A 23,269-nucleotide genomic window follows, 5' to 3' on the forward strand; every position below is an offset into this window, starting at 1 on the left:
GATGGTTATGAATGGGGGCTTCAGTAAGTGAAGGGCCCAGGTTTGCTCATTTTGCCAAATATCATTTTGAGTCTCTATTCCCTTTCTCAGAAACCATCAGTAGCTCCACTCTGGCCATGGTGTTAATGTCACATTCCTCCACAGCATGACTTAATCTCAGCGGTGTCACTTTTCTTTGAATCTTCAAAGTAGGGGATATAATCTCCCAAGGGGAAATACCAGTGATTCCATCATGGGGGGGGGGGGGGAGGAAAGAATAGTTTCCTTCGTGTTTATTTCTATTTTTAAGAAGGAAGAGAAAGTTTGTTCTGCTTTTCTCATATTGAATGCAGCAACGGACAGGGGTGACTTTGGTCTGAACACGAGGCTTCCATGTGTCCCTGTGACACCCCCAGGCACCTCCTGGGGGAGAGGGCTTGACAGTGGGGACCTTACCACTCAGCCATTCATCTACGGTTTTCTTCTTCTCTGTTTAAGTGGATTTGCAGATTATGTTATTTAGTTTTAACTAAATTAACTCTTTCAAAGTAACAAGTGGCTTAAAGAGATCGTTGCACAGAAACTAGGTTAAAGCTGATCATCCAAGCACCTACAAACAGGAAGAAAACAATAGAGCTGACCCTTTCCAGGCTACAGAAGGCAAAAACTTTCACAGTGGAATCACATCTGATAAGAAGGCAGCAAAATAATGAGCATTCAAGTAGACTATTTAACAGAAATTACATCCATATCAGCAATAGTGATAGAATCTAGGCCTTGAGTCTTAAGTATTAGCTAATAATACTGTGATTAAGATGTTATTAAGACATGGTTTAACTTTCATCTACTCTTTATTATTTATTTATTTGTTTGTTTATTTACTTAGAGGTACTAGAGATTGAACTCAGGACCTTAATGCTCCTAACGCAGGCAGTCACTCTATGATTTGAGACATGTCTTCACCGCCTTTTTCACCTAGGTTATTTATTTATTCTTTTGTTTTTCTTCTCAGTCTGTTGTAGGGCTTGAATTCAGGGCCCAGATTGCTGTCCCTGAGCTTTTCTGCTCAAGGCTAGCATTCTACCACTTTAAGCCTCAGCTCCACTTCTGGTTTTCTGGTGGTTAATTGGAGATAAGTCTCATGGACTCTCCTGCCTGGGCTGGCTTCGAACCTTGATCCTAAGATCTCAGCCTTCTATCTTTTGAGTAGTTAGGATTACAGGAGTCAGTCACCAGTTCCCAGAGATTTTTTGTTTTTGTTTTTTTTCAGGTTGAGTGTGTTTTGCATGTGAGCTACGATCTTCCTACTTGTATTTTTTTCAAGCCCTCGGGGGGGGGGTGTGTGTGTGTGTGTGATAGATGTTCACTACTGTGCTAGCCACTGAGTGAGATGGAGTCTCAAGAACCATTTTTAGAGCTTGAGCTATCTTTGAACTGTGATTCCTCATCTCTGCCTTCCAGGTAGCTAGGGATGCAGACTTGAGCCATTGGTACCTAGCTTTTAACATTTTAGGTCTATAGCACATGCATTTAATTTGCAAGTGAATAAATAGGATAGCTGCTCAGAATATTTTGCTCATCAAGGAATAAGATTAGCTACATTTAGAAACCACTGTTCTAGACAAGCTTCTGCATCTTGACTACTTGATGTAGTGCCCTGCAGGAGCTCTGCCTTCCCACTTGCTCCGTGTCACCCCAAGAGTTTCTAACACTACACCCAGAAAACTTTTCCTGAAAATGCTTTCATTTGCCATATCCTGTTGGTCACTGTATTGGTGATCTGTTAATCTATTTGAATACATATGCTAAGGTTATTACATGAGAGAAATCCCAAAATGTCAGTGGTTTAGGACAACCAAGATTTATTTCTTTTCATGTCACATTTTGAACTGCACTCTTCAATCTTCTGAAACATGTGGTGTGTTACCACCAGACTGGGAGAAGGAGATGTGGGAATGGCTTTCCAGTTTTTAACGGTCCTGGCCCAGAAGTGACACATGAACTACTCACATTTCATTGGACAACAGTGGTCACATAGCCTGCAGCAGAGGCTAGGAAATGAAGAGAAGATTGTGATATTTGCTGGATACTGATGAACTTATGTCTCAAATTTGTATTTAAGGTCTTTAGGCTGAAGTCCATCTCCTAAGAACAGTAATACTTTGTATACTGTCTTATATGTGGTAGGACACAGTAAGATTTTTTTTCTTCCCAATAACAGTCATAACTTAAAAAAATCATGGTACCTACAGGTTTTTACTAGAAGACTCATACACAAATTTTGGATAAGGACTGAAGGAGAAATATATATATATATATATACACACACACACATATGGCTAGAGTATGGCTCAAATTTAAGAATATCAAGTCATTATTATTGTCCCCTGTTTGATACCAGAGTAGACATGGCTCTCATCTATAATCCAAGTACTTGGGAAGCTGAAGCAGGAGGATTAGGAGTTTAAGGTCAGCATAGGCTACCCTATCTAGAGAAGGAAAGGAGAGGGGAAAGGAGGAAAGGGCAAAGAAAAAGAGAAGATAGGGGAGGAGAAAGGAGGAGGCAAAAATAAAGGTATCCGTGATCTGGGTAAACATTTCAGGAATTAATTTAGAACTATCCTGTCTAATGTGGAAGCTCTAGCTCTATAGAGTCACTTAAAGAAACTTAAAATTCCATGTCCCTGTCACATGAGGCACATTGCCAAGTCCTGGTCACCTAGTGCTTTCAATAGTACAAACGTAGACATTTCCACCATGGTAGAAACTCGGTAGAAGGGATGTGTGCCACCAATGGTAGGAGATTATTCCAGAGAAGGCTATAAATGGTGGGATAAAAATGTCATATAGAAAGTTTCTGCACTGTAGGTGATCAGCCAAGTAACATTTTTTTTAATGTAAGGGAGTAAACTCAGAAACATTCTCAAGTTAGTTTTAGAACCAGTACTAAGCACTGGTCAAGGTAAATACGTTTAAGATAAGTTTGCTAGGAGGTAGTGTGGGGGCAGTGAAGAGAGCCACGCTAGTCAGAAGTCCTGAGGCCTGCGTAGCATGGTGGCTCTCTTCCTCAGCTGGAGTACCTTCCATACGTCCCTCCAACTCAACCTACAAACACACTGGGTGTTATTTTAAGATGTTACTGTGTTTTCTTGAGGGCGCTCCAATGTTACAATGTTTTCCTTTAATTAGGTCTGTGGAGAAAGTACTATGTTTTCAGCACAAAACGAAAATTTTCACTGTATATTTTGAAAGGTGTACCATGTGATGTTTTTGACAACCTTTCTTTCTCAATTCCTTCTCCTGCATCTAAACTTACATATTCAGCCCTTTGAGAATTAAATTCACATATGTCCTCAATACCTCCTTAAAGCTACTCTGTGTGTGTGTGTGTGTGTGTGTGTGTGTGTGTGTGTGTGTGTGTGTGTGTGTGTGTGTGTGTGTGTGTGTGTGTGTGTGTGTGTACTGGGATTTGAACTTAGGGCCATTTTTCACTCAAGGCTGGCACTCTACCACTTAAACCATAACTCTACTTCCTGCATTTTGCTGGTTAATTGGAAATGAAAGAGTGTGATAGACTTTCCTTCCCAGGCTAGTTTTGATCCAGGATCCTTAGATCTCAGCTTCCTGAATAGCTAGGATTATAGGCATGAGGTATGAGTACCCAGCCAAAGCCATTCTTTTTTCTTTCTTTCTTTCTTTCTTTTTTTGTTAGTCCTGGGGCTTGAACTCAGAGCCTGGGAGCTGTCCCTGAACTGCTTGTACTCAAGGCTAGCTCTCTACCACTTGACCTTGTGGTCTTTTCTGAGTATTGGAGATGAGAGTCTCATGGACTTCCTGCCTGGGCTGGCTTTGAGTTTCGATCCTCAGATCTCATCTGCCTGGGTAGCTAGGATAGCAGACCTGAGCCACTGGCACCTGGCCAAAACCATTCTTTGATGCAGGAATTCCAACCTGTTGAAAGCTGGGGCTGCCAAGTACTGGGCAGCTTCTCCAGAGCTTTGGGGTCTGTGAGGCAGACAGTCTGCCTCACAGACCTTTACAGTCAGGGGAATCCTACCCTGTAAAACTAGAAGCATGCAAAAATGTATATCTTGGGGCAGAAATAGTTAATTTTTCTTGTAACTAGCCTCTCTTAATGGAAGGGAAGTTTGGTCAGATCTCATTCTTGGCACACCCACCCCTGCACCCACCCCTCCCCCCCCACAAAATATTTTTAAGAAAGTTCTCTATGCTGTCTGCTGGGCCGCACTCTCCTGCTCTGCTTGTCTTTGTTGTTGGGTCTCAGGACATGCAGAGGGCGGCCTTGTGGTTTAGATCCCACAGGCTCCTCTTCGGGAAGCAGCTGGGGATATCCAGGGAAAAGGATGGAGGGAGGTCTTGCGAGGTATTCTTTCACTGTTCTCCTTGTAGTTAGACAGCTCTCTGGGGAGATGGTGGAGCTGGCCCCCACCTGATGGTCAGCTTTCAGTTGTTTGTAATTTTCTCAAAAAGAAAAAAAGAAAATTCAAATGTACCAAGGCTACAATTTCTCCTGCTTGGTCTCAACCCCCAAAGTGTATTTTGCTGCTGTTGTTTTTGGAAAGTTTTGGAAATGTCTACTTGGAGGCGATGAGTTCAGCAGTGAAACTTCTCAAACATACTTTCTTTTCCTTTTCATGTCCAAATTACCCTTTAAAAAATGCCCCCAAGTACCTAGAGGAATTCATGGCCAAATTCATTTTCTCCTCTTTCTGTTTTTGGATGTTTTCCCCCTTGATGATGATTATTTCCTCCTCCTCTGACTCCTCCTCCTCCTCTGACTCCTCCTCCTCCTCCTCTTCTCCCCCCCCTCCTCCTCTTCTTCATTTTTTTTGAGAAAATGCATAAGAAAGTAAGATGACTCTAGACATATTGTACATTGTCAAGAAAATATCAGGCCTTACTGTTGTCTTTGCTTAGCTTTGAAATTGCGTGTTTCACAATGAAACCAAGTTATACTTTAGATAGATTCTCTAACTTAAGCATACTTTTATATATATACACATATAATGTTTATGTATATAATTGCTAGGCATTGGTGGCTTATGCCTATAATCCTAGCTACTCAAGAAGCTGAGATCTGAGGATCAAGATTTGAAGCCGGCCCAGGCAAACAAATCCAAGAGATTCATCTCCAATAACCAGCAAAAAGCCAGAATTGGAAGGAAGTGGGGCTTAAATGGTAGAATGTCAGCCATGAGCAAAAACACTGAGAACATGAGACTCTGAGTTAAAAGAACCCTACCCAATATATGTGTGCATGTACATACATATATAATATTTACTTATTTATTTATTTATTCATTTATTTATTGGGTCCGGTTGTGGGGCTTGAACTCTGGGCCTGGGCGCTGTCCCTCAGCTCTTCAGCTCAAGGCTAGCACTCTACCAATTGAGCCACAGCACCACTCCCGGCTTTTTTTTTCTGCTTATGTGGTGCTGAGGAATCGAACCCAGGGCCTCATACGTGCAAGGCAAGCTCTCTACCACTGAGCCACCTTCCCAGCCCGACATATATAATATTTAAAACAAAATTCTCAGATACCCAAATCTTGGGAATTTGTTTTATGTCCAGATCAAATTCACTAGATCCAAAAAGTTACTTGGTCCAGAAAGTAACTCGTTTTTCCAATACCCCAACAGCTAAGTACCTTCAGTGATTCCTCTTCAACCTACCTCCCAGTTTTTATTTTCATTTTTTTCTTTTGGTCACAGTTCTGCTGCTAGGTGATTGTGTCCTTTTAGGTCATTAAACTGGTACCTGCTTACAACTCTGAGGTGGGGGTTAATGAGTTAACCCCTTGCTCCCTCTGTGGCTACCTGTTTCCTTTTGCCCCCTCTTTGACTAACTACTTTCTATTCTTGTTTTTAAAGCTAGTATGGTGGTTAGCAGCAAGAGTAGTATCTGTTTCCATTTTGAACCTTATAAATTACCAAGGGTGCAGAAGGAACAGGAATTGTTTGGCTTGTCCTCATTAAACAGGAGGGGGTCTGTGCAGAATTTCCTCAGTAAAACCTTTGCTGAGTTTACAACCCAAACACCTCTGTGCTCAGATAAGAAACAGCCCCCTGGCCTTTGTCTGCTTGTCCTTATTTGGTCCTTTATTACTTCATGTTCATTTTTACCTCCTTCCCTTTCTCCCTTTCCTTCCTTCCTTCCTTCCTTCCTTCCTTCCTTCCTTCCTTCCTTCCTTCCTTCCTTCCTTCCTTCCTTCCTTCCTTCCTTTCCTTTCCCTTCCTTCCTTCCTTCCTTCCTTCCTTTCTTCCTTCCTTCCTTCCTTCCTTCCTTCCTTCCTTCCTTCTTTCTTCTCTTCTTCTGCTTCCTCTCCTCTTCTTCTCTCCTCTATCCCTAGGGGGCAGGAAGGAAGTTGATATCAATCTCCTTAAAAAATAAAAATAAAAAACTGGGAAATGGGGCATGTCATGAAAACCTAATTCCTTAAAATTCTGTAACATAAAGCATCTTGTATTAATGATTTACTCAGTAGATGAAAGATTAGAGCATTTAAACAAGCATCGGAAGATTGAGAGGGTTCCCCAAGCTTACTATTTGGTTTGAATTTTTCCTCTCAAAATGACAGTTCTACTTCATCCTTAATTCCAAGTCAGTTAGACACCCACCCCATATAGACCATTGGTAGGGGGGGAAAACGTAAAAGGCTATTATTACAGCTTAAAAGCATAGAGTTTTGGAATCAGCTAAAACTGGGTTTCAGTCCAGGCCTATAGATCTATGATTATTTAGCCTGGAGAACTGTTTCAAGACTTTCCTGGAAAATGGGGATAATGGTCCCATGTTGCAGAGCAACCTGGGACAGGTGCTGTGCAGATCCCAGCTCCTCCCTGGATCCCTGGAGCAGTGGCAGGTGCTGCACCACTCCCACTACCTCTGCCTTGCCTGCCCCAGGCTGACTCACATCATTTGTAGTTCTAGGAACTTGACTTAGCACAGCCCTTTGATATGCTATCCCCCTCCCCTCTCCCTCTCTCCCTCTCCCTCTCCCTCTCCTCTCCCTCCCTCTCTCCCTCTCTCTCTCCCTCCCTTCTCTGAAGAAAATTATTTTAAATTGCCAAGGTGGGGGGACTTCTCCAATATTTCTTTAATAGAGTGCGTGTGTGTATGTGTGTGTGTGTTACTTTAAAAACTTTGTGGTTGTTTTTTGTTTTTGATGCTGATACTGGAGCTTAAACTCAGGGCCTGGGTACTGTCCCTTGGCTTTTTCTCTCAAGGCTGGTGTTCTACCACTTGAACTACAACTCTACTTCTGGCTTTTTAGTAGCCAATTGGAGATAAGAGTCTTATTGACTTTCCTCCCCAGGCTGTCTGTGAACTGCAGTCCCTGTCCATCTCATGAATACTTAAGGTTGTAGGCCTGAGTCACCAGCACCAAGCTCAAACCCTTCTCAGAACATGTCCTCTGACCTTTCTCTGAGGACAGCAGTTGAAATCTTGCATGTTCTCTGATGTGGAAGTCACAAGGCAAAGAACCTTTTCTTGGAAAACAGTGTGAACATCATTGTGGAGAAGGGTCCTAAGTCTGGTTTCGAGAGTACTGGTCAGACAAAGTGGATGTAGTTGTTATCTGTTCCTCACAGTCCAGGCTGAGAGCTAGAAGCTAATGGGCCTCAGAGAAAAGGAAAGTTCTAAGAAATCCCAAGTGCCTCAAGCACAGAGCAGGAGCCTCCAGCTCTGGACTGTAGTACCCTTCTGTCAGCAGTGGTGAAAGACCTGCAGGACTGTCCCCAGTCTGTGCAGACAAGCAGTCTAAGCTTCCACTGGGAAGTTTAGATACTTCCTATGGTGACTGGAAACCTTCCTCTGAGTCTGGTTAAATTGATTGTTCTAGAAGAATGAGCACCTTGAGCATACAAAGAAACCATTAGTATTGTCACAGGCACATGATTCTAGGTGCTTTCTCTACTGTCTGATCCTTGGAAAGTTTCCTTCAATGTTCTAAAAACTTGTTCATAACCTCCTGTCAGAAAAGGTGTTGATCCAACCTCCTCATTTAATGATGTTACATAAACACATCAGTGAAAAGCATAGGAACAAAGTCTTGATTTTTTTTCTGTGGCAGAAAGCACATGTGTTGGAATATACCTGGCCATGTGTTTTTGGCAAATCGTTTCTGGCTCATAACTTACAGGAGTCATAAAGGAGTAAATCCCGTGAAAGGTGAGAACTGAATATCTTAGGCAGGGGTGAGGCAGTGGCTTACAGCTGAGATGGGTCGTTGGGGGCCACAGTTGCAGGGCAGGCTGAATCCTCAAGGGAAAATTGTTCTGGGTAGAGGTGAGGTGAAAACCCTAGATTCCAGCACCAGGCTCAGGGTAAAATGAAAGTAATGTTGAAATGGAGCCTGACACATTGAGAAGTTGAAGGGTCTTGTCTAACGTGTGACTTCTGTCTGTGTTTGTGCCTGGGGCATAAACAGACAAGTAGAGGAGGGCTGGTTGATTCCAAGATAGAATTCTCAGGGATGTTGGTGTTGAGCTTGGAGAAGGAGAATCAAAGCAGAAGAACGTTCCTCAATCACTGAGACTTTTAGGATTTGTGAATTAGGAACATCTTCTAAAAGGGGAATTGTGTATATATATTGCACAAGAGTGCTGTCTCAGAGCTGGGTGCTGGTGGCTCAAACCTGTAATCTTAGCTACTCAGAAGGCTGAGATCTGAGGCTGGTGTTCAAAGCCAGCCCAGGCAGGAAAGTCTGTGAGACTTTTATCTCCAATTAACCACCAGAAAACCAGAAGTGGAGATGTAGCTCAAAGTGGTAGAGTGCTAGCCTTGAGCAAAAAGAGATAGTGTCCAAGGCCCGAGTTCAAGCCCCATGACCAACCAGCCAACCAAGAGTGCTGTCCCGTTGTACTAGTGACATAGTGTGCCATGTGGCTGTGGACATGAGAAGCCAATGGAGAAGGATTTTTCTGCCTGTTCCAGCACCTGTGCCCAGTGCCCTATGCCAAAAGTCTCATCTACTCCCTATCTCAAGCTTCCTGTTGGAATTGCTGCTGGTTCCCTGGGCAAGGCCCTAGCCTTCTTGCCATAATAAAGTCATCTTCTAACTCCAGATAAAGCTCCTGCTTGTACATGAGAAATAGCCCATGGGTGTTCCAGTAGCAAGTCTAGGTCTCTACTGATGATACCATCAAGTGTGATCGGAAGCAAGGTGTGGGAGACATCCTGTTTTCTTACCACGGCCATTCTGTTCTTTGTCTCCATGACAGTGCAACAGCACGCGGTGGTATCTCTGTGAGTGACTTTGGTGGCTTATGGTACATGAGCTTGGATCCCTCTGTGACCCAACATGCTACAAGGGACGATGACAACCCATAGCAGAAAGAGGCCGGCCGTGTCACTGTCCTGGCTCCTGTTGGCCACAGCAGGATGCCTTGCAGATTTGGGTGAGTGTCCCCTCCCCTTTCTCCAGGAAGACCCCATTAACGAAGCAACCTAGAACAACTCTTTAAAAGCGCTTCATTTCCTCCAGCCTTCAGGAGCACACAGGAATACAAGCTGGGAAGTGATCAGGGAAACATTATATTGGTGACAAGTGGTATTTTCTTCATTTCTAGGATAAGCCAGTGGTAGTGGACGCATAATAACCATAACTGCCTTTTCTGTGCATTTATCCTATGAGACCATGGCAGGCCATTTGCACACATGGATTGCGAGCCTTCTCACCACCCTGTGTGTCAAGCATTATTTGCTTCATCTAGATGAGAAGCAGACTCACAAAGACTGGGGGTCACATGACTGAGAAGTAGCGGCCCTGAGATTCAGCCCCAGGTGTTTCTCACTCAGAGCCTGAGACCTTGCTATCGTAACACATTACCACTCCATATCTACCTGGGGAATAGACTGAGGCACAGTTGAGTTACTCAGAAGCCCCTGGAAGCTCTTGTCTGCAGGGCTGCTTGGGTGCAGTACTTCTCATATGGTGATGTGATTGGTTTCCTGGGGAGAGAGATGGGACATCTGTTCATTGCTACATTGTTCTCTCTCCAGATGAGGTCCCTCGGGTCACTGTCCAACCTGCGTCCACTGTCCAGAAGCTTGGAGGAACTGTGATTCTAGGCTGTGTGGTGGAACCAGCGTGGGTGAATGTAACGTGGCGCTTGAACGGGAAGGAGCTGAATGGCTCGGATGATACGCTGGGTGTCCTGCTCAGCCGGGGAACCCTTGTCATCGCTGCCCTCAACAATCACACGGTGGGACGGTACCAGTGTGTGGCCCGGATGCCTGCAGGGGCTGTAGCCAGTGTGCCAGCCACAGTGACACTAGCCAGTGAGTCTGCATGGGGTGGTCTTGCCCCCTGTCCCCCACTCTGTCCTTCCCCCCATCAATTATTCCTCCTGCCGTGAATCAATTTCAAATCAGAGGTAGGTAAATGCCTCATGATCTCCGGTGGTACAGGCACCATGGTATCCTTGGAAAGTGTCACTCTGAGCAGGGATGTTGTCTGGAACCACCATCTATACAGGGTGACTGTCCCTGGTGCCCAGCCTGGGTCACACTGTGTGTTAGGTGGAGTGTGCCAGCTGCCCGCCTCCCCCCTTCCCCCTGCCCCAACTTCCATTCTCATAATGGGTTACAACCAGGAAATTTCCCAGGGGTGTGGAAAAGCCTGCCCACCCCAGTGTTGGCCTTAGTATATTCCAAATGCCTGGAACACAATGAAAAGGAAACTGTGTGACCAGGATAAAGAAAAGAGAAACTAGGAAGAGATTAGGTGACAGTGGGAGCCATGACTTCATACTTCCTTTTCCTTTCTTTTTTCTTTTCTTTTCCCTCTCCCTGCCCCCCTCTCTTTCTTTTGGCTTGAGTTTTATCTTTCTTTTTTATACACAGCATAAGATAGTTTATTAAAATCCTCATAGACATTCTAACTGTAATATAGAATCAGGGTTATTTCTGATCTGTATTTCCTCTGATTATTGCATTACCGAGGACACAGGCCTTCAAGCCAACATGTGGAAAGCAAAGGTTAAATGGCTCCTAAATTCCCTCCTGGCTGGGTAATTCTGGTGGATACTGTTTTCATGTACTTCCTGCCAGATGGTCCTCATGACTGCGCCTATTTCTTTTATGCTCATGAAAGTGAGACATGGTTTTTACAAAATAATTAAAGTATATGTTCGGAGGAAAGTGAGGGCCAAATGACTCAACATAATCACAGCTGGAAAAGGAGCCTTGTCTGGGATCGGTATTTCTAGTTGCCAGTATATTGTACCCGACTCAGCCCCATTATGTTAGGCCAAGTGGAGATGGGTAATGTGACACATTGCCTCTATAGAGAAATACCATTTGGTACACACTATCTCAGGAAACACATTACCTGGTATTCTACATTGTACATGTGGGACCATGAGATGGGACGGGTGAAATACTCCAAGGCCTGCAGAACAGCCCTAACACCCATTCTTCTATGCTGAGTCTGTAGCTAGGAAGTAGAAAGAACTTCCTTCTATTTGGCCCCTTTCCTGATCTAGAGTGTAGGAAATAGGGAAAGTTAAGCGTGGGGTGTGTGTGTGTGTGTGTGTGTGAGGGCCATATTGAGACCCCCTCCAGCTGTGCTTGTACATGGATTGGGGAGTTGGGTGAAAAAGGTAGAGGTCATCAAGAAAGGCTGAGGAACTGGAGGTGTAACTCAAGTGGTAGAGCACCAGCCTGGAGCAGAAAAAGCCCAAATGAGAGCATGACACTGAGTTCAAGCCCCAGAACCCTCACAAAGACTGAGATTTGAACTATACTTTGTACCATCATGTATTTCTTAACTCGATTGTTATATTTTTATTTATGATTGCATTATAGAATTTTCAGGATGTATAAAAAAATCTCTCCCATAAGCCTACCTTCTTTGCATAGCCACCATTATCATTTTGGTGTATATCCTTCTAGTCTGCTTTGGTTTTATTTGTTTTAGAAAAGGTTTCATTGTATCTTAGGCTGGCCTTTGGCTTATTATTCAATCCAGGCTGGCCTTGAACTTGCTAATCTCCTACCTCAGCCTTCTGAGTATTGGGATTGTGTGTGTATGACATCAGACCCTTTCTAGTTTCTGTTTCCTTTTTATTTCCAGTAGTAAGATTTGAATCCAGGGCCTTGGCTTGCTAGATAGACAGATGCTCTATAGCTGAGCTATGCTTGCAGCCCTTTTATACATTGGATATTTTTGAGATAAGGTCTCACTTTTTGCCCAGGTCTTTACTTGGACCACAGTCTGCCTATATTTCCTGCTGTAACAAGGATGGCAGGCATATGCCACCCTACCTAGCTACTTCCCTTTGGGATGCAGTCTCGCACACTTTTCTGCTTGAGCTGGCCTAGAACTGCGATCCTCTTTATCTCAGCCTCCCAGGAGCTTGGATTATAGGTATGAGCCACAAGTGCCTGGCCCCTTTCAGTTTGTATCTCTACCCATAGTTTTATGTTGTTGTAATGATGCTACATTTTCTATTGTTTTTCCCCCACTTTGGCATTGCTGGAAATAATTTTCCAGGGCCATATGAAAATTTTTCTCTTTTCTAATGAAAATAAATACACAGTAGAGTAAAAATAATATACTAATCTTAAGTAAACAACACAATCCATTTTCTCATAGGTATACAACATCACTCCAGCACACATCCCTCATACCCTTCCTAACTAATGCCCCCTTCTAGCCCCAGCTGAGCATTACCATGATTGTTGATGGCCTAGAATTATGATCCCCCTAAATAGCTCTCCCACAGTGTAGTGAACTATTCCTATTCCTGGATAGTTAGTACAGTTATCGTTCTTTACTATTACAAATAAAATGTGCCTTTCCCTAACAATTGTGTATTTAGAGGTTGTATAAGAATAGCCTTTTTACAGATTTCATCTGCAAATGGTCAGCATGTATCTGTGGAGTCCCAAGAAATTCCATCCCTATTCATTTGTTCTAATGAGGAGCCACACTGAAAACTTCATTGTTTGTTGAAGGAAGAGTTGGAGAGGTGAGGATTTATCTTGGAGCTCTCTTTAAGCTTCAAGGTGTATCTGGATGAGGAGATACAATTTATAGCCTTGATTTAAAAAAAAAAATCCTGGCTGCTGCTTCCTCCGGTGCTCGAAGGGATATGTGGTTGGCAAGGAGGACAAAGGAAAGATTTGGTTGCAGCCCAGGAAGGCACAGCAAGAGAAGGGCAAGTGGAAGAGCAGAGTGAATCTAGTTGCATAGCCAAGAACTTCCTGGCTTGTCCTCTGGACATGAACCAGAAGTGAAATGTTTGGGCCTGACTGGGAGGAAGAAAGACTTGAAATGGAGTGAGCAGGCTCAGGAGGGCTGTGTCCTGCAGAACAGTGAGTTGGTGGATTGGATCTGGAGGCAGCACTGGGGGTGGCGGGAAGTTGGGTGGGGGAGAAAGAAAAGGGGTGCTGTCTTTGGGTTAATGCCACTGGGAGATTTGGCCTGGATTCAGCAGTTAGATTAAGTTTCTGCGAACACATTCCTGAGCAGAATGGGGGCTGTGTTTTGCTGGTTGGCTGGGGTACAGGAGGCTACTTGGTAGATGGGATTACTGGAGGCCTGGTCTACATTTAGAGGAAGGCTGGGTGTCCGTGTGCTGGTGTTCACTCTTAGCCTTCGAGGCCTGCTGCTCTTCTGGCGTCTTCTGCGTGCCCCCTTTCCTATGTTTGTTCCTCTTCAAACAAAGCAGCTGCTGTTTGGTCTACCTGGCAGCTTAATGTTTCGTAGCCTGACTCCCAGAGATCACTCAGAGCTTTCGGCTCTGGGTCTGAGGACCAGGTTGGAAAGTTCAAGGGTGACAGGAGACCTTTAGAGAACTTTCTTGGCCCAATTCCTTCTTATGCCACTATTGGAGGTTGGGAGGTCTACTTACATTTCCCTCTGATCTGGTGATATTCCCTTCTGGTATTTGGTAAAATGGAGCCAGAAGTGGAGGATGCCTGAGGGTCCATCTGTGTGTTCTTCCATCCTCTACCTAAACGCCCTTACTATGCAGATGGGGACTTTGCATTGTCAGTGGACGTGTGCCATTTCCATCCTCATCAGAGATCTTTTCTTTTTTTTCTTTCCTATTTAACCTAAGCTTCATTTTGGGTAACTTTCTCACTGCTATGCTAATGCCTTACTGCAGATCACCTTGGCTAATTCCGCGTGCGTGCGTGTGTGTGTGCGTGTGTGTGCACACGCGCACATGCATGCACATATAACTGGGGCTGAAACTCAGAATCTGGGAGCTGTTCCTGAGCTTTAATGCTCAAGTTGGCATTCTGCTACTTGAGCCATAGTTTCACTTCTGGCTTTTTGGTAGTTAATTGAAGATAATTGCCTCATGGACTTTGCTTCTGAGTCTGGCTTTGAGCTGTGATCCTCAGATCTCAGCCTTCTGAGTAGCTAGGATGGACAGGATGAGCCACCTGTTGCCCAGCTTACCTTGACTAATTCTTGCCTTTAGAAATGCTTTTGACCTTACTCTCTTTACTTCCACTCCCTTTTCTCTTCCTGGCTCAAATGTGTCTCAGTGCATCCCCAAGTAGAAGACACCCCCAAATCAGCAGATCTTGACGAGATCCCGATTGTACCTGAATGGCTCTTGTCACAGCAGATTAAGTAGTTTAGGCATGTGTCTCTTGGAGGTAACTCAAAGAAATTAGATCTCCCTGAAGTGCAGCTCCCACAATCGTTAATGGTCCATTAAGACAAAGGTGTTCCTACACTGACAGTGCAATGGTTATTCTTCAGCCTCTCTTGGTCATGAACTCCACATAGCCCTCTGGATGTAGGTTTTAGACTTGGATGGTGCTACACCATTGGAAGATAAAGATTCAGAGACCCACCTGGCGCTGGTGGCTCATGTCTGTAATCTATTATAACCACTCAGGAGGCTGAGATCTGAGGATATCAGTTCAAAGCCAGCCCAGGCAGGAAAGTCAGTGAGACTCTTAAAGATACATAAGCTGCTTCGTTAAAATACAAAAAATAAAAATTAAATACCTAACCTAAAATTAAGATAAATCAGGGAAGGGGTGGGGTGGGATGAGTGGGTGAGAATGATGAAGGGGGCGGCAGTGATCAAGGTGCACCACAGTCATAAATTGCCTTCGTGAATGGCAATTCCTTTGTACAACTACTTAAAGATAATAAAAATATTCCAAAAAAGAGTGCTAGCCTTGAGGGGAAAAACCAAAACAACATATTTGGGGATAATGCCAAGCCCCTGAGTTAGAGCCCCAGAATCAGCACCAAAAAAGAAAAAAGGCTCAGAGACCCTAATTATCCTGGTCCCTCCCAGAGGCCGCGGGCACAGCTTCATGTAGTCCCTTTGTTTTGTACAGGGTCAGTAATTGCTTTGGATGCAGGCATCTAAGACCATTTTGACCATTTTATTAAGGCCTTCAATCTTGATTTTCTTGATTTTTCACTTTAAATTGTGACTTCTGTTTTATAGTACATGTTCTTATAAACCACTTCAAATCCTTTGTGGAACAGAGAGTTAGACAGCTGACAGGAAAACTAGCAAGCAGAAACTCAGTCAATACAAAGAACTTGTCTTCTCAGAATGTATTCTCTCAACTCAACCCATACATTAGCCTCTTAATTCAGTTTCTTCCTCCGTACCTTACAACTTAGCAATGTATTCTGTCCCTAAAGACATCTATTGAATAATATGTAATCAAAGTTCACAAATCCCACTTGGGAAATGGCAAACCTACTTTCCTGTACTGACTTTTCTATTTGGCTATAATGGAAATTGAACTGCTAAGAATTTCAAAATGTTGAGAATGTCTAATAGAGCAAAGTAAGACCTGATCCCTGCCATTGAGACTCTCAGTCTCATAGAGAAGGTGAACTTTCTTATGTCAGCCTCATGATTTGGTGACTGATATGAACAGATTTTAATGGCAGCTTAGAAGCTAATTACCAGTCATCACAATGTCAGGAGATTAAGGGAGACTGAAGAGTAAAATCTTAATCTGTCTTTATCTTTGATTCTAAGTCCTCACATTACTATTCTCAGACTTTTATCAAGTAAATTCAGCTCTTCTCTTTGTAATTCTCAGACTAGCACCATTTCTAGGTTGCACAGATACTTCCATAGTGAGTTTCTTGTGAGACATTTCCATGACAAAGACCACCAAAGTCATAATCCAGTCCCCAGTTACTTGTGTTTCTTGCTACCCCATCTTTATCGCAACTATTCTTTATTCTCGATGTTTCTAATCTCTTTTCCTTTAGGGGATGTACATGTTCTGATAAAGAAAGGAAACCTAAACATGTTTCCTCCAATCCCAGCCCTTCCCCACACCCCTAGCCTAGTCTGCCTCCAGTCCTCTGAGTAAACAAGAAGGACAAGAAGGAACCATTGGCTCCAAACTGGGAAAAGATTTGCACATTGGCTTGAGAGTCTCAAGGAATCCAGTGCAAGCCTTTCACTTTGGGATGGCTGTGGGGAGAAGACTTGAAGAGGAAAGAAAACACAGGTAGCTTCCTGAGCTGCACTGGGAGAGGAAAGGAGTCTGCAGCTGAACGCTGGGCCCGGTATGAGTCGGCCTTCCTGGGAGGCACAGAGATGATTCCATATTCAGGTCAAGAGTTTCAAAAGGAAAAAGTAGTCTGCCTTAGAAGTTAGCAGGCTTATCTGGCAAATTATATGCATTTTACCTGGCCAGTTGGGCAAGAACATTATTAAAAGAGGACTTAGACCCCGCCAAAGGAGCCAAACAACTTGAATATCTTAGGAAATGAGTATGAAATGTCTTCTACCTCTAGGTCAAGGACGTATCAGCTCTGTTTTCTACTAGATAAGGCAGAAAAAAATAGATATCTCATGAGAAATTCCCCTGATAATCCTGACACAATAAATGTTCAAATGGCATCAGCAACACTAATTCTAGCAGGTCTGGTATAAGCACAAAGACAGATTTGTGTTATAAAACTGCTAGGCCATCTTAGCAGCAAATGTCTGCCTCCAAACAGCCAGGTGTCCAAATGCTGAATTCAGTAGTGGTTACTGCATGCTAAACTGAGCTCCAGCCCTCTGTTGATCTTCTACCAAGGACACATTGAAGGACTCCTAACCTCATACTCCATCCACTCTTTACATACACAGCCACATGCTTACATAAGATTGGAGGTCCAATTTTTAAGCTAAGAGGAAAAGAAAAGCCACATAGTGTGTTGGTTCTCTGAGCCAAAACCCAAGACTGAAGATAAGAGGATTGATTTTTGGCTGGAAGTCACTGGAGTCCTTTATGGAGCATGATGTCAGATGGTTCTTTGTAAAGGAAAGGAGAAAATCAAGACAGTTAATGAGTTTCTTGGATCTGCTCTTTTTTATGTGTGTGTCTAAAAGCCCAGAGCTTTCTAATTTGACATTGCTCTTAGATATTGAGCCACTTTTGGAATCTGATAATAATCCTAATAAATTCATATAAAAGAACACATCTAAAAGGGTGGTCACTTAATAGTGAGAAAAAATGTAAGCAAATGCCAAAAAAAAATTAACAATGCAAACCAGCATTGTTTTTCCCTAGAGGGAAAATTGTGCGAAACTTTAATTGATTGTATCTCTCTTCCACATGAAAACACACTGCAGCTTCCGTGTGATGCTCGCCACCTGTCTCACACACCTCAGACCTGATCTCACATCTTCCCCTTTGTTTTTAGTTTGTTTGTTTTTGTGCCCACACTGAGGTTTGAACTCAGGTCCTGAGTGCACTCCCTTAGCTTTTTCCACTCAAGGCTGGTACTTTACCACTTGAGTCACAACTCTACTCCACTCTATTTTTTGTACCAGTCCTGGGGTTTAAACCCAGCGCCTGGGCACTGTCTCTAAGCTGCTTCTGCTCAAGGCTAACACTCTACCACTTAAGCCACAGCCTCACTAAAGCTTTTTTGGTAGTTTAGTGGAGATAAGTCTTACAGACTTTTACTGCTTAGGCAGGGTTCAAACTGTAGTCTTCAGATCTCAGCTTCCTGAGTTGCTAGTATAACAGGCATGAGCTACTGGTGCCCTGCAGCCCTCCCTTTTGTTAGAGGATATTCCTTTCCATTCCCTTCCCACCTTTTTTGAATTACTGTCTCCCTCTCAGTCTTCAAGATGACAGTATCTTCTCTGTAGAAATTTTTTTAAATAAGTTTTTTTTATTGTGAAAATACTGCACAGAGGAGTTACAATTCCATGAGCAAGGTAATGAGTACATTTCTTATCAAGCATTGTTGCCTCCTCCTTTGTTTTACCCCTACCCACCTCACCTCCCCAGATCTGGAGTAGGGTTTTCTCTTCTCCATTTCCTTAGCACCTTACATTTACATCTAGAACCTTCTATAGCCATAGTTTCTTTGCATCAGGGTGGAAACTGTTGCCTGTCTGTGACTATGATGCTTTACATAGGCCTGCCTGGTAGGCTTTCTGTGAATATCTAAAAAGAAGAAGACTCCCAAATATAAGAGAGAGAGTGTTTGAAGTCTAGAATATGAGAAATGGCATGCAGATGGTGAACAAAGATGACATAATTCTGTCATCAAATTCTGATGTATTAAAGGTTTTCAGGAAGTAAATAAGAAAGGATGTAACAAGACTTTGGGGGCATGAACAGGCTATAAGGGATATAGAAAACATCATGAGTATCAGAAGCATAAAAGGTATTTAAACGAAATTGGATGTTTATAGTTACCTCTGTCACCTTGAAGGGACATGCTGGTGACTAGCGCTCTGTGTCCTAGAGCCATAGCCTCTGGTCCTTTGTAGACCAGTGCTGGCAATGGCAAATGGACAGGATGAACTACTGCTGCAGCTGAAAACTCTCTTTCCCAGTGGATGGGAAGAAAATAGGATCTCAGGGGCTCTATTGGTCCCTGCCTTTCCTATCTGAAATTCTGGCTCCAAGGGCCACACCAGGATTCCTACTCCTCACCCCAGAGTTCCATTGCCCCCATTTTTACTCTTCTTCCTGTGCAGGCTGCCAGCCCTACTGAAGGCTGTGCCAGGATCCAGCTTTAGCTCTGATGAGTCTGGACCACCAGGACTCACATTAATTTTCCCATTGCTAAGTTTATAGTTTATATTTGGATGATCAGAGAAATATGTATGATGTGGGTTGCTGGCAAGTAAATCTCTTTTTTCCTTCTCTTTTTCTTCTATATATGTATTTTTTCCAAACCATTTCATTCTTTCATCTAGTCCAAAAGAACCTCCCCATCTTTGTGAACCAGCTCTACCTCACAGCAGCACTGAAGACAGATGAACCCTCATCTGGCTACCAGACTCAATGGAGACGTGGCTCTGAGGATTAATCACATTTCTCATTCTCTTATGTCTTCTTTTTACATATATATATATATATATATATATAATATTTTTAATTGGTTCAAGCCAAGAAATTCCTGAAGCCTTAGGCTAGTTTATTGCAACTCATTTAATGACACTACAGAATTGGTTCTTTTCATTCTCTCTCCTCCCTCTCTCACTCCTCCCTTTATGCCTGCTCTCCTCCCTCCCACTCCGTTTTCTCCCTCTTGTCTCGACTTTGATTTTCTGCCCTCAACACCCCAGTGCCTTTCATCTTTTTTCCACACTTAACTTTCTCCCACTGTGCAAGGAAGGGTGTAAACCCCACCTCTAACTGAAAAGAGAAGAAAAAGGCAAGATTTGACAGCTAATATGTTTGGCATCTGTAAAGACTTTTTTTTAAATTCCCCATGGAAACTGTTTTTATTTAAATAAAAGAGAGCATGCCTTGCTTTCATCCGAAAGTGTGTTTGAGAAATTTCATGTCATGTTTCCATGGCTGTCAGGAAAGAGCTTTGTTTGGAGCCAAAATGATTTGTGCAATTGGAAAAAAAAATCTTAAAGAGAGCAAACATATTTATCCACCATCCTGGCCTGCAAAGCAAGGAGTAGTTGCTTGCCTGCCAACTTCTTAATGTTCTCTGCAGCTCTTGGGGGCCTGGCTTGGGCTGGAATGCTGGAGGACCACATTGGAGGATACCACACTTGTGAACACTCACATCCTGCCGTGTGCTGCCCTTACCTGTCATGTCTATTGGATTAGCAGTTCGTTCCCTGTGGCTGGGGTTATGGTTATTCTTCTCTATCTCCTGCAGTGTCTATCTCAGTAGAATCTGAGCACCTGGCTGGCTGAATGAAGGCATCAATGATGCCTGAAGGGATGCATGATACCAAATGCTAACTACAGAACGCACTAATTCGGCCCAGCCTTGTGAACTCCACTTACGTTTGGCTTTTATGGTCTATATATCAGAGATACCCACTGGTAAAAGAGTCACTTGCCCCTAGGTATGGCTTCTGAGAAGCCTACGTGGGTCATGGTAACTTCGTCTACTGGCTCTATCGTGCTCCTCTCCTCCATCCTTAGCAGGTGAATTTTGTGGTTTCCTACTTTCAGAGCACTTCAAGAGCCAGCAGTGAGAATGTGCCAAGCTGTCATTTCTCAGGTGACTCGGGTGTTGAGAGCATTGTGTGACTTCTTGCCCATTTGTAAAGCAGTTCAGGGCACAGGAGAGTCCCCACATTGTCTGAGGCTGTGTAAGCCAGGAGCTAGAGCTCAACCCGGAAAAGTTCTGGAGCTTTCCTCCCCTGTACATAGTGGCCACTTTGCCAAAAGGGATGAGAGGCAGGAAGGGACCACATGGCTATCATGCTGCTGAGTATTGCTCCATTCCAGCAGAATCTTACTGAGCATTGTAACATCAGTTATAGGCACAACAAGCTGCCACAGGTACAAGTTGAGGCTTGGAGGCCATGAGAATAGAGGGATAGAATTAGCAGTAGGCCTAGAAACTTTGCTGATGGCCCTGAGGCTGCTGAGCTGTCCTGGCAGCATTGCCAAGTGAGCCCCATGCGGTACCCACAACCTAGTGGATCTCACCCAAGCCTCAGCAGATGAGTGCAGGCTTGTCCTCTGATCCTGAGAACTCAGAAGGAAAGAGGGATAGGCCTGTATGCGGACAATTCCTGTGTGTCCATAAAATTGTTTTCGTGGCATCTAGCCCAAAGTGCCATCTTCCTTGACATCTTACCCAAACAGAAGAGAGCTTTGATTCACAGCCTAATGGAGGACCCAGGGAGAAGACTGAATGAGAATACCCTTGAAAGCAATCGTTAAGCTTATGGATTTCACTGGGAACACTGAGGCAAGAGCCAACAAGGCTTGTAACTGGATATGTAAAGTCCATGACAATTGGCAAATAAATCTTCCATTAAGATTTGTTCTTTGTATTGAGATTGTATGAACATATACCAAATAATGCATTATGTTGTTTTATTGTTTTACTGTAGTTCCAGGGCTTGAACTCAGGGCCTGGAAACTGTCTCTGAGATTTTTTTTTTCTCAAGACTAGCCTAGCACTCTACAATTTGAGCCACAGTTCCACTTCTCATTTTTTGGTGGCTAACTGGAGAAAACAGACTCATGGGTTTTTCTAACTAGATGGCTTGGGATTGTGGTCCCCAGATCTCAGCCTCCTGAGTAGCTAGGATTATGGGCATGACTCAGTGATACCCAGCTGCAAGCCCTTTTTTACACTGTTTTTTGTTTTTGTTTTTTGGTTGAACTCTGGGCCTGGGTGCTGTCCCTCAGCATTTCAGCTCAAGGCTATCGCTCTACCACTTGCGCTACAGCACCATTTCCGATTTTCTGAGTGGTTTTATTGGAGATAAGAGTCTCATGACCTTTTCTACCCAGGCTAGCTTTGAACCACAATCCTCAGCTCTCAGCCTCTTGAGTAGCTAGGATTATAGGCGTGAAACACCACACTGGTTATTTTTGAGGCAGGGTCTTGGTTCCTACATGGACATGTGTCTGGAGTGCCAGCCTTCTGCTTTTTGCTTCCAATTGTAGCTGGGATGACAGATATGTGCTGCCACACCCAGCTTCTTCCACTGAGATGGAGTCTTGAAGAATTTTTCTGTCTGGACTGGCCTAGAACTACAGTCCTCTCAACCTCAGCCTTCTCTGTAGACAGGCTGTCAGGCTTGTACCACCATGCCCAGGGATGGATTGAGAAGCTGTTTCATGAACTTTTCTGCTGAGGCAGATATCACCCACGATTCCCCGCCACACACACACACACACACACACACACACACACACACACACACACACACACACAGTTTAATCTCAGCCTCCCAAGTAGCTAGTATTACAGGCATAAGCCAGTACCAGGCCCCAAATATTTTGATTTATTTTGATTTAATGCATAGTTCTTTGGATCTTAGGAATGTGTTAATATTAATACTGATTAATACTAAATATTAATGTTAATATTATTAAATATTGGCTAATGTTATTAATATTCCTTATTAACATCTAATAACGGAAGGATAAAGACTAGAATACCATGAGTAACTTCAAAGGGACTCCATAAAATGTGTCCGTTTATTATTTTATGTATGGTAAATGTATCTATCCCCAGGTGCCTGTAAAAGTCTCTCATTTGCTTTCTTCTTTTCTCCACTGCCAAAAGAGTTTTGTGCCTAAAGTGCTCTTGAAATGTGAAGAAGAATCACAGAGCACATTGCATGATGCGTGATTGAACGAGTCCCTGTCAATGCAGGCACCCTATAGAAGTGAGACATCGTAGTATACACCTTTCCCCTGGAACTGGAGCTCTAAGAAGGAAAAGAACCAGGCAGGGTTCTATATGGAGCCTAAGATACCATAGGCTTTCTCAGACAGCGTGAAGTCCTGTGACAGGGCCAGAAAGGTCAGTAAACTCAGAGGTGGCCTCACAAAGCAGAGCTTCTGACCTTGCAAAGTGGAGAAACAAGAGCAGGCCTCCTAGCACGTCAATGAAGTATCAGGAGGAATGCATGGAGAAGGAGGATGTAAGGGGAGGTATGAGGATTAAAGCTGCAAAAACATTCCTCTAATGGATTTCTCAAAAGCACTAGCTAACAGGCAAGGACAGGTGTCCTGTCAAACCATTTCCTGTGAAACCTGACCCACACCTTCTGTAGCACAGGCCTGCTAACTCCATTTGTAACTGAAGGACCTGCCCCTTATTTCCAGTGAGGCATGGCTGAGCAGCTCCTGGATTCTGCCAGGAAACCCACTTTGGAGAACTGGGGCATAGGAACAGGTTGCTCTCCTTTACCTCAGCCAACTGGTTCTCCTCCCTGCATCTGCCCGTCGGATGGCTGATTAGATTGTTAGTGATCATGAAATCTCCACCCCTCTCTGGCCTCCTTCCTGTCCAGACTCACTGGGAAAGGGAGCTCTCTGATTTTTAGATCATTCATCACTTCATTACTCTCCCTT

General features: G+C 43.7%; 1 protein-coding gene across 2 annotated transcripts in view; it reads left to right on the forward strand.

Annotated features, from left to right (window-relative positions):
* Positions 1-9,284: 9,284 nt before the first annotated feature.
* The window catches only part of Boc (BOC cell adhesion associated, oncogene regulated), a 38,525-nt gene continuing 24,540 nt past the window's right edge, over positions 9,285-23,269 (forward strand). For both annotated transcript variants that reach the window (XM_042676868.1, XM_042676869.1), the window contains exons 1-2: positions 9,285-9,402; positions 10,007-10,285. In XM_042676868.1, the coding sequence (XP_042532802.1) occupies positions 9,306-9,402; positions 10,007-10,285 (376 nt within the window). In that variant the 5' untranslated portion in view covers positions 9,285-9,305. The remainder of the gene's footprint in view (positions 9,403-10,006; positions 10,286-23,269) is intronic.

Source organism: Dipodomys spectabilis, unplaced genomic scaffold, assembly GCF_019054845.1.
Source record: "Dipodomys spectabilis isolate Male_0828 unplaced genomic scaffold, ASM1905484v1 ptg000032l, whole genome shotgun sequence".
NCBI lineage: Eukaryota > Metazoa > Chordata > Mammalia > Rodentia > Heteromyidae > Dipodomys > Dipodomys spectabilis.